The 15,992-nt window shown below is 48.4% G+C and overlaps 1 protein-coding gene across 2 annotated transcripts in view; it reads left to right on the top strand.

Annotated features, from left to right (window-relative positions):
* Positions 1 to 327: 327 nt before the first annotated feature.
* Paxip1 (PAX interacting protein 1) overlaps positions 328 to 15,992 on the top strand; it is a 44,245-nt gene continuing 28,580 nt past the window's right edge. For both annotated transcript variants that reach the window (XM_021235405.2, XM_005084204.4), the window contains exons 1-4: positions 328 to 489; positions 2,889 to 3,023; positions 8,036 to 8,079; positions 10,280 to 10,343. In XM_021235405.2, coding sequence (XP_021091064.1) covers positions 409 to 489; positions 2,889 to 3,023; positions 8,036 to 8,079; positions 10,280 to 10,343 — 324 coding nt within the window. In that variant the 5' untranslated portion in view covers positions 328 to 408. The remainder of the gene's footprint in view (positions 490 to 2,888; positions 3,024 to 8,035; positions 8,080 to 10,279; positions 10,344 to 15,992) is intronic.

Genomic DNA, 15,992 nt, shown 5'->3' with positions numbered 1-15,992 from the left:
CCCCGCCCAGGCCCCGCCCCCTGGCTGGTCCACCACGGCCACGTAGGGGGTGCAGACTTTCCGCGTCCTGGCTTCTCACTCCCGAGAACTTGGCAGGCGCAGGGCTGCCATGTGCGGTGCGAATTATTTCACGACATTGCCCTGGGGGCCCGGGGAGGCCGTGGAAGAGGCGGTGCTCCGCGCACGGGGGCTGCGCAGCCCCACGTGCTCCCCTGCCTGCCCCGTGCGGTGGTACGTGCCTCAGGGCGCGCGCTGCTCCCGCGCTCCGGGCCTCGGGCGGGCGGGGGCGCCGGTCGGAGTGCGGCGGCTGCGGGCCGGGCTGTGCGGCCGAGCGGTTGGCCTCGCTGCGGGCGCTGGGCGCGGCGGGCCGGGTGACGCGGGGCCGGGCGCCGCCGCGCCACCGCGATCATGTCGGAGCCGGCGCCCGAAGTTCCGGAGGATCTGTTCCGCGAGGTCAAGTACTACGCGGTGGGCGACATCGACCCGCAGGTACCGCCCGCGCGGGGCCCCTCCGTCGTGCCATCCCCTGTTTCGGCGCGCGCACGCCCTGCAGGACTCCCGGCCGGAGCCGCGGGGCACGCCGGGCCGCGGAGGGCCGCGGAAGGAGCCTCGCGAGCACCGACTCGGTGCGGCCGCTGGCCGAGCATCCTGCGGGGCCCTGCTGAGAGCGTCCCTTGTAGAGGGCCCTGTCCTCTCGGCCCCTAATTTTCCCTAAGGGTGGATTGTACGGTAGGTGTGTAAGGTACCCTACCCATAGAGTCACAGCGATTCGTGCGAGTAACCATGGGTTTGGATCCATCCACAGGACACTCACTGCCTGTGGTCGTGGTATCTATAGGACAGTGTCTCAAACATTTTCTTTACTAAACTATACGTACAGTTGTGTCGCTTTCCGTGTCTTGTGATGAGTCCTAAGGAAGGAATTGTCTAAGAGCCACTGAGCGTGGCCTTCCAGAGGCTCTTCCTTGTATCCTAGTAACAGAGGTCCACTGCGTCTTAGTTGTTGAGAGTTCTGGCTGAACCCAGAGTGATTACGATGAGTGCCTGTAGCTGGCTTCTTCCAATACTGATCAACCCTCTACCACCTCTCTCATCTTCACTCGTACTTTTCATTTTAGGACTTTGGCTTTTACAAAGGACTTGGACTAAATGTCACTTGAAACCAGGAACATACTGGACTGAGCTGTTTGCACAACTATATGTGAAATCTGAGTGATTAAAAAAAATCTCCCTGGCATGCCCTTGTAATCTGAAATAGTGTTTTCTAGAAGGTTTAGAGCTAGGGCACCTATTCCTTGAGGCTCGTGATACGGATTGAGGAAGCTCACACACAGGTGGTGAGCGCTCCCAGTGCAGCCTGGACATTGGGCCTGGTACACAGTGTGCTGCAGGAGAGCCTTCCTGAATGCTGTATCCTATAAAAGGTGTGCGTGCCCCATAGGCACTTTCAATAAGCAGATATCCAGCACAAGAAGTTGTTTTCTGTGTGGGATGTATGCGCTAGGAATTGAAGGCATTTATATATACTTGGCATGTGTCCTGATGGTCACTGGGTGGAGTTACAAGGTGGCTTCTGTGAGACGGAGTTAGTAATATGTAGTTTGGGAAGAAGTTTTGGTGTCCTCAGTGCCTGGAACCTGACTTTCCATAGTTTGCTGGGAAGGGTTCCGCCGCAGGGAGTTGAAGAGCTAACACAAGGAAAGGATGGACAGGAAAGTGAGACTTGTTTCTGGAAGTTTGTCATGAATAGAAAGCGATGGGACCTGAGAAGGTGAAGGCCTGGGAGGGCTGGCTGTGTTTGTTCCTGAATGTAATGCAAGGCTGCAGCAGGTGGATGGAGTTCATGTGTGCAAGATGCTTGGGGCCCAGCAGGATGACTTGTGGCTGGTGACCGTTGATTTTCCAGGCACAGGGACACACTTGCTAGGTTGCTCCGGTTCTTAGATAATGCTCAGCAGACTGTCCTAGACACTGCTTCTTTTGGCTCTTCCTTGACTCTGCTCTGCAGTCCCTTGTCAGGTTGCTCTCCTCTGATGCTCCTCTTAGCTCCACGTTTCCCTGATGAGTCCTAAGCATTTGGCATCCAAGTGGCTGCCTCAGTGACTCTTGAGAACTTTGGTTCCCATCAGTAACAGCTAGTTATGATCTGTGGAGAGCCAGGGTCCTCTCTAGGTGTAACTGGAGGTCTCTCACCAGGTATCACATGAGACCAAAGAGTAGTGTTTCAGTCCCAAGGCCCAGCAGTGCCCCGTCCCCCCTCTGCTTCTGATCAGTCCCTCCGGAAGATGCCAGCGTTTCCATGTTGGCTTTTCTGTTATGCCTGTACCCTGTCTCATTACTGTCTGGTTAATTCTGTCCTGTTTTCCTTCTGTTGCTACCAGCATTTCTTTAGTAACCTGCCTTGCACAGTTATGTCTTTAACAAGTCTCTCTGGGTACATGGCCAACCTATGTACTCCTATGTTATGTCCATCTGTAAGATCTGTTGGTGTCGTCTTTCTTTGTGATAGCCTTCCATGACTTAAGGAAAACTGTTGAGCATGTTCCTAACTGGTGGAAGTGCCAGTCCTCAGCCTTTGGGTTGGAGACCTGGGGCAGGTCCTCAGTAGGACTCAGCTTGTGCTGTTGTGCCCTGGTGTGTCCTGACTGTCTGAAGGACAGCAGATAGCTAGTAGCTGGCCACTACATCTCTAGGACTTGGGCTGTGAGTCAGGGTTCCAGCATTTTATTGTCCAAAAGCATTTCATTGGTTTATCACTCAGGAAAAGGCCTCTCTGTAGGGGACAGGGTGTTTCTGTTATTGCTAATTATGACTTTGATCAGGAAGCCAATACAGTTTTTTTTTTGTTTTGTTTTTAGTTAATTGTGTTGTTTGTTTTGTTTTCTTAGGTTATTCAGCTTCTTAAAGCTGGGAAAGCCAAGGAAGTCTCCTACAATGCCCTGGCCTCACACATCATTTCAGAGGATGGGGACAACCCCGAGGTGGGAGAAGCCCGGGAGGTCTTTGACTTGCCTGTTGTAAAGGTCAGTAGAAAGTCTGAGCCTCTGCGTTACGTCACGTGTCTCCCCAGAATTGCCTTGGCCCTATAACAGGGCTCTCTGCCAGGCTTGGTGGGTGCTGGCAGTGTTAAGTGGGATGTCATCAGGTGAGTGAAGCCCTTAAACTGTAGTCACCTGCCTTAACTTTGGTTCCATGACTACATGGCAAGGTTGTTGTGTAAGTAGTTCCTGGTCAGTGTGGGAGTACTCCCTTGCTGTCTCTTCCTGCCAACTCTCCGGCTCAGGAAACCTGTTCTAGGAAATGGCTTTGCTGCCTTGTCAGATAGGTATTGTACATCGTAGGAAGACATTTGATTCCAGAAGCTTCTAAAAGGCAGCTGTCCTTTCCCTGGTGGCCAGTGGTCTTGATCTCTAGCTGGATAGCTGAAGGGAGGAGGCCTCTGCACTGATAAGTGCCCTTATCTGGCATGGTGGGCCACTGTACTAGCTGTCCACTTGGTGGCCATCTGGACTGATCTTCAGTCTAACCCATGGGCACTTGTTCGTAGGATGTGGGGCTTCAGCTGGTGAGCACTTTGGCTTTTGTTCACCTGCATACTGTGCTGTAGGGACTGGTAAGTCAGGACACATGTATGTGGCGTGTGTTACTTCTGTGGTGGCCTTTAAGTTTTGTTCCTTACCTGCTGCCATTACCCTCTTCATACTGTTCAGTGCTTTACTTTAAGAGGCAACAATTAAGTGACTGTGGTTCTACAGTAGCAGTTAGGAGTGAAGTAACTGAGTCAGATCAGGTGTTGAGCTCGCTAGCTATTGGATATGGTACCCTCCTGGCATCTAGGGTCTAGAGAACTTCGCAGGCTTGCAGACTTGACTTTGAAAATGAGCCTGAAAGGTGGTCTGCCTCAGGAGTCCCAGAGAGGCTCTTACCCATACTGTCCAGAAGCTACCCCATCAGAGGACCATTCATTTGTGGCAGTAAATCCAGCAGTCACACCTGTACGTTGGCACGTATGCTTGCTCCGGTCCACTGTGTCTCTGAAGATTGGTTCAGCCTGGTTCCTGGGCACTTTACCTGTTGCTTCTTGCTAAAGCTTGCCAGATGTCTGGCTGTGAGCCAGGGCAGGCTTCTTCTTGGTTTGCATCTTAGCCCGCCTTTTTGTGAGCTTGCTTTCTGTTAGCCATTGTGCAGTAAAGTGCTGGCATGTGTCATACAGATTTAGAGGGAAAGGGTGTTGGGCCTAGATCGCTGTTGCCAGACCAAATATACTGATGGATTTTAGCACATTTGACCCCATGTCTCCCTTTGCAGTAAACTTTGTGTTACTCCCTTTGTCTCTGAAATAAAATTCATGTGTAAGATAGCTTATCACATGATTTAAGAGTCAGAGCTGGGGAGATGAATGACTCACTGGGTAGCAGAGCTTGCTTGTATGAGGACCTGAGTTCTGATCCCTGGCATCCAAGAAAAGTGTGCGTGGCAATGTATGCCTGTAACCCAGTGCTAGGGGAGGCTGGAGACAGGTGGATTGCTGGGGTTCCCTGACCATTAGCCAGTTTCAAGCCTGGTAAGAGACTGCTTCAAGGACAGGGTGGAGAGCGATCGAGGAGGATGCCTCATGTGCCTCTGACCTCTGCACAGGTGCACACACACATGCATCTCTTCCCTCCCCCCTTCTCACTCTTACACGACACACATCAGGTGCACACACACATGCATCTCTTCCCTTCCCCTTTCTCTCACACGACACACATCAGGTGCACACACACATGCATCTCTTCCCTCCCCCTTTCTCTCACATGACACACATCAGGTGCACACACACATGCATCTCTTCCCTCCCCCTTTCTCTCACATGACACTTATACATTCGTACTTAGGGAGTAAGGGTGCAGCCTGGTGGCAGGGCAGTGTTCAGTATGCATGAGTTCTTAGCACCAAAACAAAATCAATTATAAATTGCTGAAGCTGCTGACATGCAAAGGAAAAATAAAAGGGACGTGAGCAACAAGTAAATGCTTGGGTAAAGCCTCCTGATAAAATGTAATGGAACTGCCAGGTACCACTGTGTATAGGATCAGTGAGCCAGCTGTGCAGCACTGGTAGCTTCACCTGCAAGAGCAGTTCCCAGTTAAAAGGTGACATTTCAGGATGGTGGCTACAAAGTTGTAGGCTGAGTAGACAGCAGCCTGCTTTTGTCCTGCATGTGTACAATACGACTGCTGCATCTCGAAGAACTGCCAGGATTCCCCCATGAGAGACTGCGCTGTTTCACACGCTACCTGCTTTGACTGTAGTTCTTGAACAGGTGACCCATGTCAGCATCCCAGTCCACTTGTTACTTGCGGCAGTGCCTGTGTTAGCCAGCAGCAACTGCTGTGTTTTGTCACTGGGTGACAGGACTTCTCTCAGAGCCGACCTTCAGTTGAGTCTTTGGGGGCACGTCCTGCCTTATCCCGAGTCTGAGCTGAGGCCTGTCCTTGATCCCATGCAGGTGCTAGAATGTGAATTTATCTGGGGATGGGGGTTGGGGGTGACTGAGGCTTGACTCCCAGGGGCAGACACATTCTTTGGCTTACACTTCTGTCTTAGTCACTGTTCTGTTGCTGTGAACAGGCACTACGATCAAGGTAAGTGTTTAACTGGGGGTGTGCTTACAGTTTTAGAGAAGTAATCCATTATTACCTCGGTGGGAGCATGGTGACATGCAGGAAGGTGCTGGAACAAAAGCTGAGAGCTACATCCTGATTCATAGGCAAAGAGAGAACTGGGCCTAACATAGACTCGAAACCTCAAAGCCCACCCATAGTGACACACTTCCCTCAATAAGGTCACACCTCCTAATCCTTCTCAAATAGTGCCACTCCCTGGTGACTAAACATTCAAATGTATTAGCTTATGGGGGCCGTTCTTAATTCAAACCACCACAACCTAGATACTGATTTTTTTTTTTTTTTTTGGTTTCTCGAGACAGGGTTTCTCTCTCTGTTTGTTTTGGAGGCTGTCCTGGCACTTACTCTGTATGTGTGTCTGTGTTCCATGAATGTACCTAGTTCTTGGGGAGGCCAGATCAGGGCATTGAATTCCCTGGGACTGGAGTTACAGATGGTTATGTGCCATCATATGGGTGCTGGGGATGAAACCTGGGTCTTATGGAAGAGCAGCCAGTGCTCCTGACAGCTGAGCCATCTCTAGCCATTTCCCATTCTGCTTCACTACTCTGGTGCCTGGATAGGTGGCCCCCCTCCTCTACCTGGAATGAGGAACCCTACTCAGTCTTGTGAAGGCTCTCTAGGGCTGCGAAGCTGGGTGGTGTAATGTAAAAAGGGATACTTCAAATTGGTGTTGTCGAAAGCTGCTTGAGTGTGCTTTGGAGTTCCCATGGCTCCTTCCCACTGAACAGAAGTGCCACCATTGTTGTTCAGTCCAAACTTGTCACAGTACATTGCTGCAGGCTGTGACAGCCGGCTGGGTGCAGACTATGTGACAGCTGGCAGTACTGTTTCTGGGAATGCTCCTGTACGCTTAGTTGTAATTCCACAGGTTCTCATGCCTTCTGGGTGGCCCTGTTGGGAAGATAGTTTGGCCATGAGAAGATGTCCTGAATTCAGAAGAGTTGGCCACAAAGCCATTTTTTTTTCCCAAAATGATCTTGGTATGTGGTCTAGGCCTTGTTCTTCTATTGTAAGGGATACAGGTTTGCACTGTCATGCCTGGTCCAGGACAGGTTATTGATGTTGACTCAGTACCTAAATTTCACTGGAATCAATCAGGGTTATCAGAAAGTAGGGAGCAGTGTTGGTTAAAACAAGGAATGGCAGGGGCTTTTTGCCAGAGTGCTGTACTGTCCAGTAAGTCAGCTCATGCCTCTGTGAAATTACCCCAGATATAGCTAGTCTTCATTTTGTAAAATAGTTACTGTTCTTGTCATAGAGAACAGGCTTTAGCCAGGTATAGTGGTAGAGGCTTGGAATTCTTGTATGGTCACAAATTCAAGGCCAGCCTTGGCTATATATCAAGTGTGAGTCCATCCTGGGGTTCATGAGACCCTATCTCAAACCAAAGAGAAAGAAAGAAAAGAAAACACGTATCACTTGAAAAATGCTCTGTAGGGCACACTATGGGTCTGAAGGCAGTAAGGTAGACACTGCAGTCAAGTCTGTCTTACTGGTCAGCACGAGCAGAGACTATGTTCTTCCTGTTCACCGTCTGGCCCGAGTCTTGCACCATCTCTGCACAGATTTGGAATGTATTTTGCTGACTACAATGCTGCCTCAGTAGTGAGCAATTGAGTATTGTTTGTCCAAGCTTCTCAAAGTCAGCAGGCTAACGGGCACTATTGCTAGACTTTCAGGTTGTCATTTCTTGAAATAGTGTTATTAAAATAGTAGCAGTCTAATTTTTAAAATTGAATTAGAAATATAAGGTGAGCTGAATTTCCAAGAATATAAAGTACCCAGAAGGTAGCTGTTAGCTCACCTTGTAATGAATGTAAGTTTGGAATTTTTTTTTTTTTTTTTGGTTTTTTTCGAGACAGGGTTTCTCTGCATTGCTTTGGAGGCTGTCCTGGAACTTGCTAGGTAGACCAGGCTTGGTCTCGAACTCACAGAGACCCACCTGCCTCTGCCTCCCTAGTGCTGGGATTATAGGCGTGTGCCACCACTGCCTGGCGAAGGGCGAAGTGTTTTTTTTTTTTTTTAGTGGTTTGTAAATATTGTGTATCCTTGACTTTAAATAAACCCAAAACCTTGTGAATTTAGTCTGTTCTTTGACTGGGCTGAGCTGGTGGGTGAGGTGGGCAGCAACTTTGTATCTGTCACAAGCCTAAGGAATGCAATGGCTGCTTCATTTTAGAACTGGTGTGTGTGGCTTGGGCACATGATCTTGTTGCTTCCTTGTTCTCGTGTTTACATGGGGATGTCTATAATGGGTTACAACAGAGCGTTCTAGTTTCCAGAAGCCACTACTGGTGAAGTCATGTCATCTTGGTCTCAGATTATCAATGGTGTTTGATTTGTGTCATTCTTTTCTTTTTCAGCCTTCCTGGGTGACTCTGTCCGTGCAGTGTGGAGTTCTCCTGCCGTATCCTTTTCTACATCGAGGTTGGGGGATAGCTGTGGGTTTAAGATCCATCGAGTTAGTGGGAGTCTAGGGGATAGCTGTGGGTTTAAGATCCATCGAGTTAGTGGGAGTCTAGGGGATAGCTGTGGGTTTAAGATCCATCGAGTTAGTGGGCTCCTGAGTGGGACTAGCCGTTTCCTCTGCCCGTCTGTCCCCTGCTCTTTCCTGTCCTATATGAAATGGTGTGTACCTGGTCCTCGTCATTACCTGCATCAGAAAGTGTGATCAGCAGTTGTGGCGAGGACCCAGAGCTGTAGCTCCTTTCAGTCTTACAATGTTTATTAGACAAAAACTAGTTTTAGAATGCTAGGTCAGGTGAGAAAGTCATGAATGACTCATAGAGAACACGAGAAGGAAGTTCCTGGCTTGATAAGTATTCATCTTTTTAGTTAGGTAGATTCTATGGCAGGTTTATTATTCTACACTCCCCACTCAGCCCTTGCTTTGGATGTGAAAACAGAATGGTGATGACCTTATCCTGGGGTTTGGGGTGGGGAGTTGCAGCTCAGTTGATAAAGGACTATCTTAATTTTAGGACCTGGATTCAGTCCCCAACATTGATTTCATGAATTGGGCGTGTTGGTGCATGCCCATAATCCCAGCACTCAGGAAGTGGAGACAAGAGCATCAGTAACTGAAGGTTATCCTTGGCTTTGTAAGAGAGTTCAAGTTAACCTGAGTGTATGAGATCTGTCTCAACCAAAAGCAAACTCACTCTACTGTATAGCCTCTTCCTGACCGATGTCAGCCACCTTCTATTTCTACCTCATGACTGCCCAGGGTCCTGTCTTGGGTCCCAGCTGGGATATTCCTCACCATTTCTGTTTCCTCCTGTAGGCCTAATGTCTTCTGGCTTATTCTGTTGTCATAAAACTTCACTGGAGAGGCAGGCAAGCAGGACTTGACTTTGGAAATCGTTTCTGCCATCCAGGAACCACACTCAGGTCCAGGCATGGCACCTGGGGATGGGCACCATCGTTCAGGCACTTTGTCTTACAGCTGTGCCACACAGCTCTTTTGAATGTACATACTCCTCAAGTCTGAGCAGAGGGACTCAACTGAGACACTGCCAACGGCCTCAGCTGCTCAAGCCTTCCTCTCGGCAGCTCTTCTTGGAGGATGCAGTTCTGGCTCAGAAATTCTCATTCTTCATTCAAGTTCAAAGAGTGAAGGGTTCTTGGTTGTTTTGTATCTTTATAAGCACAGGTTTCAATCAGACAGACAAACCAACCTTGGGAAAGTGTAGTCAGGTGTTCATCTCTTATGAACCTTTTCTTGACACCAGTCTTCCTCAGGAAGGTTACTTGACTCTTGCCTATCTGTCCATAAAGAAACCTAAAGCACCAGAATGGGGGCCCAAGATTGGCTGATAGTCACCCTGAGATTTGTTGGTGTTTCCCCCCATCTTGAGAAGGAGAGAATTCCTGAAGTTAGGTGGCAAAGGCCTTGGCTAACAGTCTCCATTTTTTATGAACAGGGATGGCCTACATTTAGGATTTGTCAGTGTATCTGTAAGGGAGGTCTAAACAGCAATTACAATTGAGCCTGTTCATAACCCACCCATCTCAAGGGGTCCTTTCCACCTGTTTTGAACTCTGGACAATACTCACTGTGTTGAATACTCCTTGTTTCCGGGAGACCTGCTTTGTCAGTGCTCCAAGATCTCAGAAGCTGCTCAGATGGATAGTCCAATCAACCTTAGATCCAGGAATGGTCTTGGGGATTTATATTCTAGGGATTCTAGGGCCCTGAGTTGTCCTGCCTGAATTCGGAGCACGTAGGCTCTTCTAGGAAGGAGCCCTGTGTGGGATGAGCACAGCCTTGGTGCCTCATTTGTAGGGTGTGTGTTTGTGTCTGTCCTGTATATCTGCATGGTGTGGAGTTAGGCAGCGGGCAGGAGTCAGGAAGTGAACACACTGTCCATCGTAGTGATCCCATGAGTAGAGCTGGATTTTGTGACGCCCTTCCTGACAGTGCTTCCTCTCATGCTTTACTCCCATCTGCTCTGCTGTCTCTGGTCATCTCCAGCTTGTCTCGCTTTCTAAATGCTCCGAGCGGGAGGGAGGTAACAGCCTGCCCTAGTGGGCAGGCAGGGCTTGTGTTAGTGAAGTTCTGGCTGTGCTCATCTTACTTCATTGCAATCTTAATAACTGTCCGACAGAGTCAATGGTTTCTCTCCAGAGTCCTGTCAGATTTTTTTTGGACTCACTGCCTGCCTTTCTCAGGTAAGCATGGTTATTGTCTATGATGGTTCTGAGCGCTCATGCGCTTGGACCTGTGACCTATTTGTTAACCAGTTCCCTGGAATCTTTGTGCTAAACTGACTGTATTTGATAATAAACTTCTAGCACACTTATCATAAACTATAAAAACATATACATATGTAACTGAAAGAAATATAGATATTTAAAACTTGAATATGAAAAATACTTCAATTGAAGTTAGAAGATGACAAAATTCAGCTTGGTAGTCTGAAGGATTTTCATATAGATGAATAAGAAAAAAAGATAACAAAAAACCTTAGCAGATGACTCTAAGGAGCGGATTCAGCTTATATTAGCCCATCAAGCCATTTGCTGTAGTTTTTAGTCAGGTGAACATTTTAATAGTAAGAGGTTTTGCCTATTTATATTTGTACTGATGCATTTAGTTCCGATGAGGACGCAGGGGACATGCTGCTCACTGGGCAGCTGTCTGAGAAGGTTTAGCAGTGTCAAGAACTGTATAATACTCCCAGTGTTGAGAAGCTTGGGCATGAGTATGGCCCTGTACATGGAATCTATGAGGGCAGAGTCAGAAACAGGCAGCTCTAGTGAGGTGCGTAACCACCCTATCTCACGCACTTGAGAATAGTTTAGACAGGTTGTTTTATTGAAGTGTGTTACGTGGGAAAACTGGATATAATGGATGCATTGTGGCACCCAGGGAAAACAGGAAATGGAGGGACTGGATGTTGATGGTTAATTTTGGGTCTTAAGAAAGGTGGGTATTGTTTTAAAATGCATCCTTAGTAGTGTGTCCTGTTCTAACCACAGCTGACAAAAGCCTAAGCTGTACCACAGTAGTCACAAAATGAGGGTTATGCTCTAAACAGTAGGCCAAAATGAGTGACTTAGGTAAGAGAAGGTATAGTTCCCAGTGGTCCCACGGTCTGTCCTTGGGTACCTGTGATGGCAGGTCTGAGGAGCTGGCCTGTCCTCCCTTTCCTCAGGCCTCTGAGAAAGGAGCAGAGCAGGGAGCTTGTGAGCTGGGGAGGACTCCGCCTTTGCCTCCTCTTCCCTCAGCCTTGCCCAGGTCGGGAACCAGGGAGTGTGGGGTTACCATTGTTAGGCTGTTGGCTAGACTTAACCTTTGACACACGATGTTGCCAGTCTGAGTGACCCCTCCTTTGTCCAGGCAATGAGTAAGTAAGTTTATCTGGAGTTTTTGTTCTTTTCTGTCTTATAAATTCTAGAAATGCTGTGGAATTATAAAGGCTTTTCTTGTTCTGCTGTCAGTTTGATGCAGATCATTAAAGTCACCCCTTTATTTCTTTGAACAGGAATTTGTTGAGATTTGAATTTTTTTAGTTTTTTTTTAACTTTTATTTTTTAGTGCTCCACCCTTCTGTATATTTGTACATTTATGTGAAGATAGTCTTAAATTTGGGCTAATGTACAAACTTGTAAGTGTGGGGGTTCTGGGCATCTGCAGCCTCTACTATTTTCTGTACGGTCTCTGTGCTTTCTAGATACATACTCAGCACAGACAAATGGGAATGAGGCCGTCTTACCATGTCTCCATCTCTACACAGGCCGTGTGCTTCAGCTGAGTGTGTGTCTCACTCCTACCCTGCGTCCACTGGGCTTCTGGGTTCCATAGGCTTTGCCTCTGCCACAGGGGGTTCAGACTCTGAGAAAGGGCGAAGGCCGGGCTGAGTTGGGGTGGGGAGGATAGAGAGGTGAGGGTCAGTAGCTTTGACTTGGAGGAACAAGAAAGCCAAAAGTGTAAGATGATTACAGGATATTTGTTTTTCTTTAGTTTTTCAAGACAAGATTTCTCTGTGTAGATCTGACTACCCTGGAATGTGCCTTAACTCACAGAGGTCCACCTGCCTCTGCCTCCTGAATACTGGGCTTAAAGGCACACATCACCACCACCTGGCGGATTAAAAGGTTTTAAGTGAGCTAATTAGATATTATTAAATATTAACCTAGTTTAATGTGAGAAAACACTTAGTCTCAGTAGTTAGCATTAACTATGGTAGTAGATGTGATGAGTGGTGTTTAAGGGACATATGGGGTTAGAGCACACACGCCATGCTTTGTATGGAAGCTGAAGACAGAGGACCGGGTGTGGTTCCGCTTTAGAAAGGAGGTGTTGGTTTGGCTTAGGGGGCAGCAGACTTTACAGAGTGACCCAAGTGGGCCTGGAGTGGAGCAGGGGAGATGGGGCTGTGTCCAGAAGGCCTTGAAGCCATGCTGGTGCTCTTGGTGCTGGGGAAGCAGGGCTGGGGGGCAAGGGAGGTCATGGAGGACTATGGGATAGCTTGTGGAGTTGGGGCTTGGGAAAGAAGCTCTTACTATTTTAGCTACATATTTAGTTTGGATCATAAACATTTACGTTAGAAACTTTGGAAAATGAACCGGGCTGTGGTGGTGCACGCCTTAATCCCAGCACTCGGGAGGCAGAGGCAGGTGGATCTCTGTGAGTTCGAGACCAGCCTGGTCTACAAGAGCTAGTTCCAGGACAGCCTCCAAAGCCACAGAGAAACCATGTCTCGAAAAACCAAAAAAAGGGAAAAAAAGGAAAGAAACTTTGGAAAATGAGATTAAAGTGGCAGATTGGTAATGGGGAATTTTGTCTGGGAACTGTGGGCATGATGGGGGTCAAGGTGGACATTAGAATTTTATACCTGTGGAGAATGGAGATGAAGGCTGGGATCCAAGTTCACAGATGGAGCATGGACTAGCTAGCAGTGTCAGGAGCCTCACAGGTCCCAGGGCGTGTCTGCTGTGCTGTGGGGTCCATGCCTAGCGTCTTCAGGTCAGGCTTGGGGCATGCTGATGGGAAATCAAGTAGAGCTTGGAGTATAAGGGATGAGAGTATGTTGGTGCACAGTGAGACTTGGGACATCCATGAGCAGTCCGCACAGAGCAACTTGGAGGACATGTGGCATGATGGGAGTTCTTCTACAGGGGAGAGGCAGCAGGGGCCTGACAGACCCTTGGGGAAGGCATGCAGAAACAGGGATTAACATACTCGGAAAGAGTATTGGACAGGCAAGATGCTGGTTAGGAGCAGATGAAGTCAGAAGAGAGGATTGGATGCTACCATTTTTGTTTGTATTCCTGGGAACAGATGCTTTCTGAGCAAAGGATCAGCATGAGTTTGTAATAATGGTTTTGTGTGTTCCTTTGCTCTAGTTCTGTGGCCCAGAATCAGGAGAGAGAAGATGGCAAGGTTAAACCAGGGTCTTGGGGCCCAGGAGCTACACAGGCCTCTGAGTGGTCTTGGAATCTGGGCTACGGACACCTAGGGTGGTCAGCTTGGGGAATGGGGAGGATACCATGAAGAGGTGATGAGGTGAGGGCTTGTGGCCAGAGCATGTCTGTTCAGACACTGAATGTTTGTGGGGCTCCAGAGGCAGAGTGTTTTCAAGGACTAATCTGTATTCTCAAGGTCATGACAGGATCATACATCCTTCAGCAAGTTCATTGAGAGGGAAAAACCAAATTCAGAAGCAGTAGATCTTTATGGATCTCTTACTGCATGCATCTGACACATTAGTCACTTAGTGAACATAGTTGAAAACCCCAGCGTGTACTGGGAGGTGAATGAAAGCACTTTTTTTTTTTTTTTGAGACAGGGTCTCCCAGTGTAGTCTTAGAATTCGCTGTATAAACTAGGCTAGCCTTGAACTTTCAGAGATTCCAGCACTCCTGACACATGCACTTCTTTCAGAACGGGGGTGGTGGTGTTTAGCTTATTTGAAGAAACCTGCAGCTGTCAATTTACAGTGTACACTGCAAACAATTATATTTTATGGTTGCTAAGAATTGTTATTTTGCTTAAAGCTATGCTAACGTACATACAGTGTGAAGCTCAGGGACTTGGGGTATATGTTACAGTGTAACTTGTCCCTCAGGAAGTGAACAGGGTGCACACACACCCAGGCATGGCCATCTGAGCCAAGGCCCTCTTGGTTTCATGGGCTTATGTCTTTTCTTGTTGGGGTGTTGGAGAAGAGCTGATATTCCTTTCTGGAGGCTTCCAGGGACAGGTGGGGAAGAGGTCTCCTGCCTGCAGAAGTCATCTCCTCGCTGCTGGCATTGTTGCAGTCAGAGAGCTCTGTAGTTTGCTGGGCAGGCCATGGAAAGGAAATCAGGAGCCTGATGGGAGTCTGGCCAGGTGTGACTCAGGTTGACAAGGCTGATCACCCTTCTTGACTATACTGGGGCCTGTGACAGGTAGCAGATCAGCTCAGGGCTCACATTAATGGGAGGGGGATATGCTTTAGTAAGGAGTGTTAGCTGGCTGAGGGAGGAAGCTGGAATCTTGGGCCTTCTTAAGCCCTGTGTTTGGAGATCAGGGGGGAGGATGCCCCCCCCATTGTTGGTTGAGACAGAGTCCAAACATAGAGTCCAATTTAACCTCCAGTTTTCTGTGTAGCTAAGTGTGGTGGTTTGAATGAGAATGACCTTCACAGCCTCACATATTTGAATGTTTGGTCCTCCGTTGGTGGAACTCTTTGGGAAGGATTAGGAGGTGTGGCCTTTTTTAGAGGAGGTGTGTGACTTAGGATGGGATTTGAGGTTTCAGAACCCCACACCAGGCCCAGTCTCTCTGCCTTGTGCTTTTGGGTCAGATGTAAACTGCCTGCTGCTGCTTCAGCGCCATGCCTGCCTGCCTGCCTGCTGTCATGTTCTCCATGATGATCATGGGCTCAGCCTCCGAAAGTGTAAGCAAGTTCCCAGTTCAGTGCTGCTTGATCATGGTGTCTCTTCTTAGCAGTAGAAAAGTAAGACACTACAAATAGCCTTGAATTTCTGTTTCCATTTCCCAGATGTAGAGGTTGCAGGCATACACTGCCATGCCTGGCTGAGGGGTGCTGGTTGGTAGTGGAGAAGCAAGTCTTTCGGGGAGTTAAGGAATTCTATACTGGGACAGGAAAGCAGATTGTTGGGGTCTGGTGAGTGCTCATCCTTAACGCTGGCTTGCCACGAGTTCAGTGGAATGTAGCAGGATTGGCGCATAGGTGCTTTAGTGTATGACAGGGGCATTTAGGTATGGTGGCTAAGCTGCCTTGGTCCCATGCTGGAGAGCTGGGATTTAGCCGGACACTGGGAAGAGGCAGCAGAGCATTGGAGCCAACATGACTTCAGAAAGATGGCTTTTAAAAAAGAAAAGTACTTTTCCCCATTTAAAGAGATTGCTTTTGAAAATTTGGAGATTTCAGAAAAGTGTAAAAGTACTTCCATATCCTTTGACCAGGAGGTGACAGTTGCTGGCGTGAGGGAGTGGAGTCAGGTCTCACTGCTGCAGGGGTCTGAGCTGCTGTGGGTGTTTGCAGTACTTCAGTTCCTGTGTGCTGAGTGGATGGGCTGCTTGTCAGAGACAGTCATCCAGTTAGTTCCGGGTGCTCCCCTGCCTGCGCTCTAGGTGAGGGGCGGGACGTGCACACTGAGGTCAGTTATCGTAAAGAAGCTGTCTGTCCTTTCCGGCGTGTCCACTCAAGTGGTAACCCTCATTTTAAATAAAGATAGCACAGTGAGGCATGGGATCAGTCTTTTGTCAGATAGTTAAACCTCATTCTGCAAGTGCAGGAGGAAACCACTAATAGAATAGCCTGGTCGGGTACTGACTTGAAAATGACTTCCAAAAAGCTCATGTGT

Source organism: Mesocricetus auratus, unplaced genomic scaffold (assembly GCF_017639785.1).
Source record: "Mesocricetus auratus isolate SY011 unplaced genomic scaffold, BCM_Maur_2.0 Super-Scaffold_100676, whole genome shotgun sequence".
NCBI lineage: Eukaryota > Metazoa > Chordata > Mammalia > Rodentia > Cricetidae > Mesocricetus > Mesocricetus auratus.
This window is presented reverse-complemented; position numbering and strand designations above follow the sequence as displayed.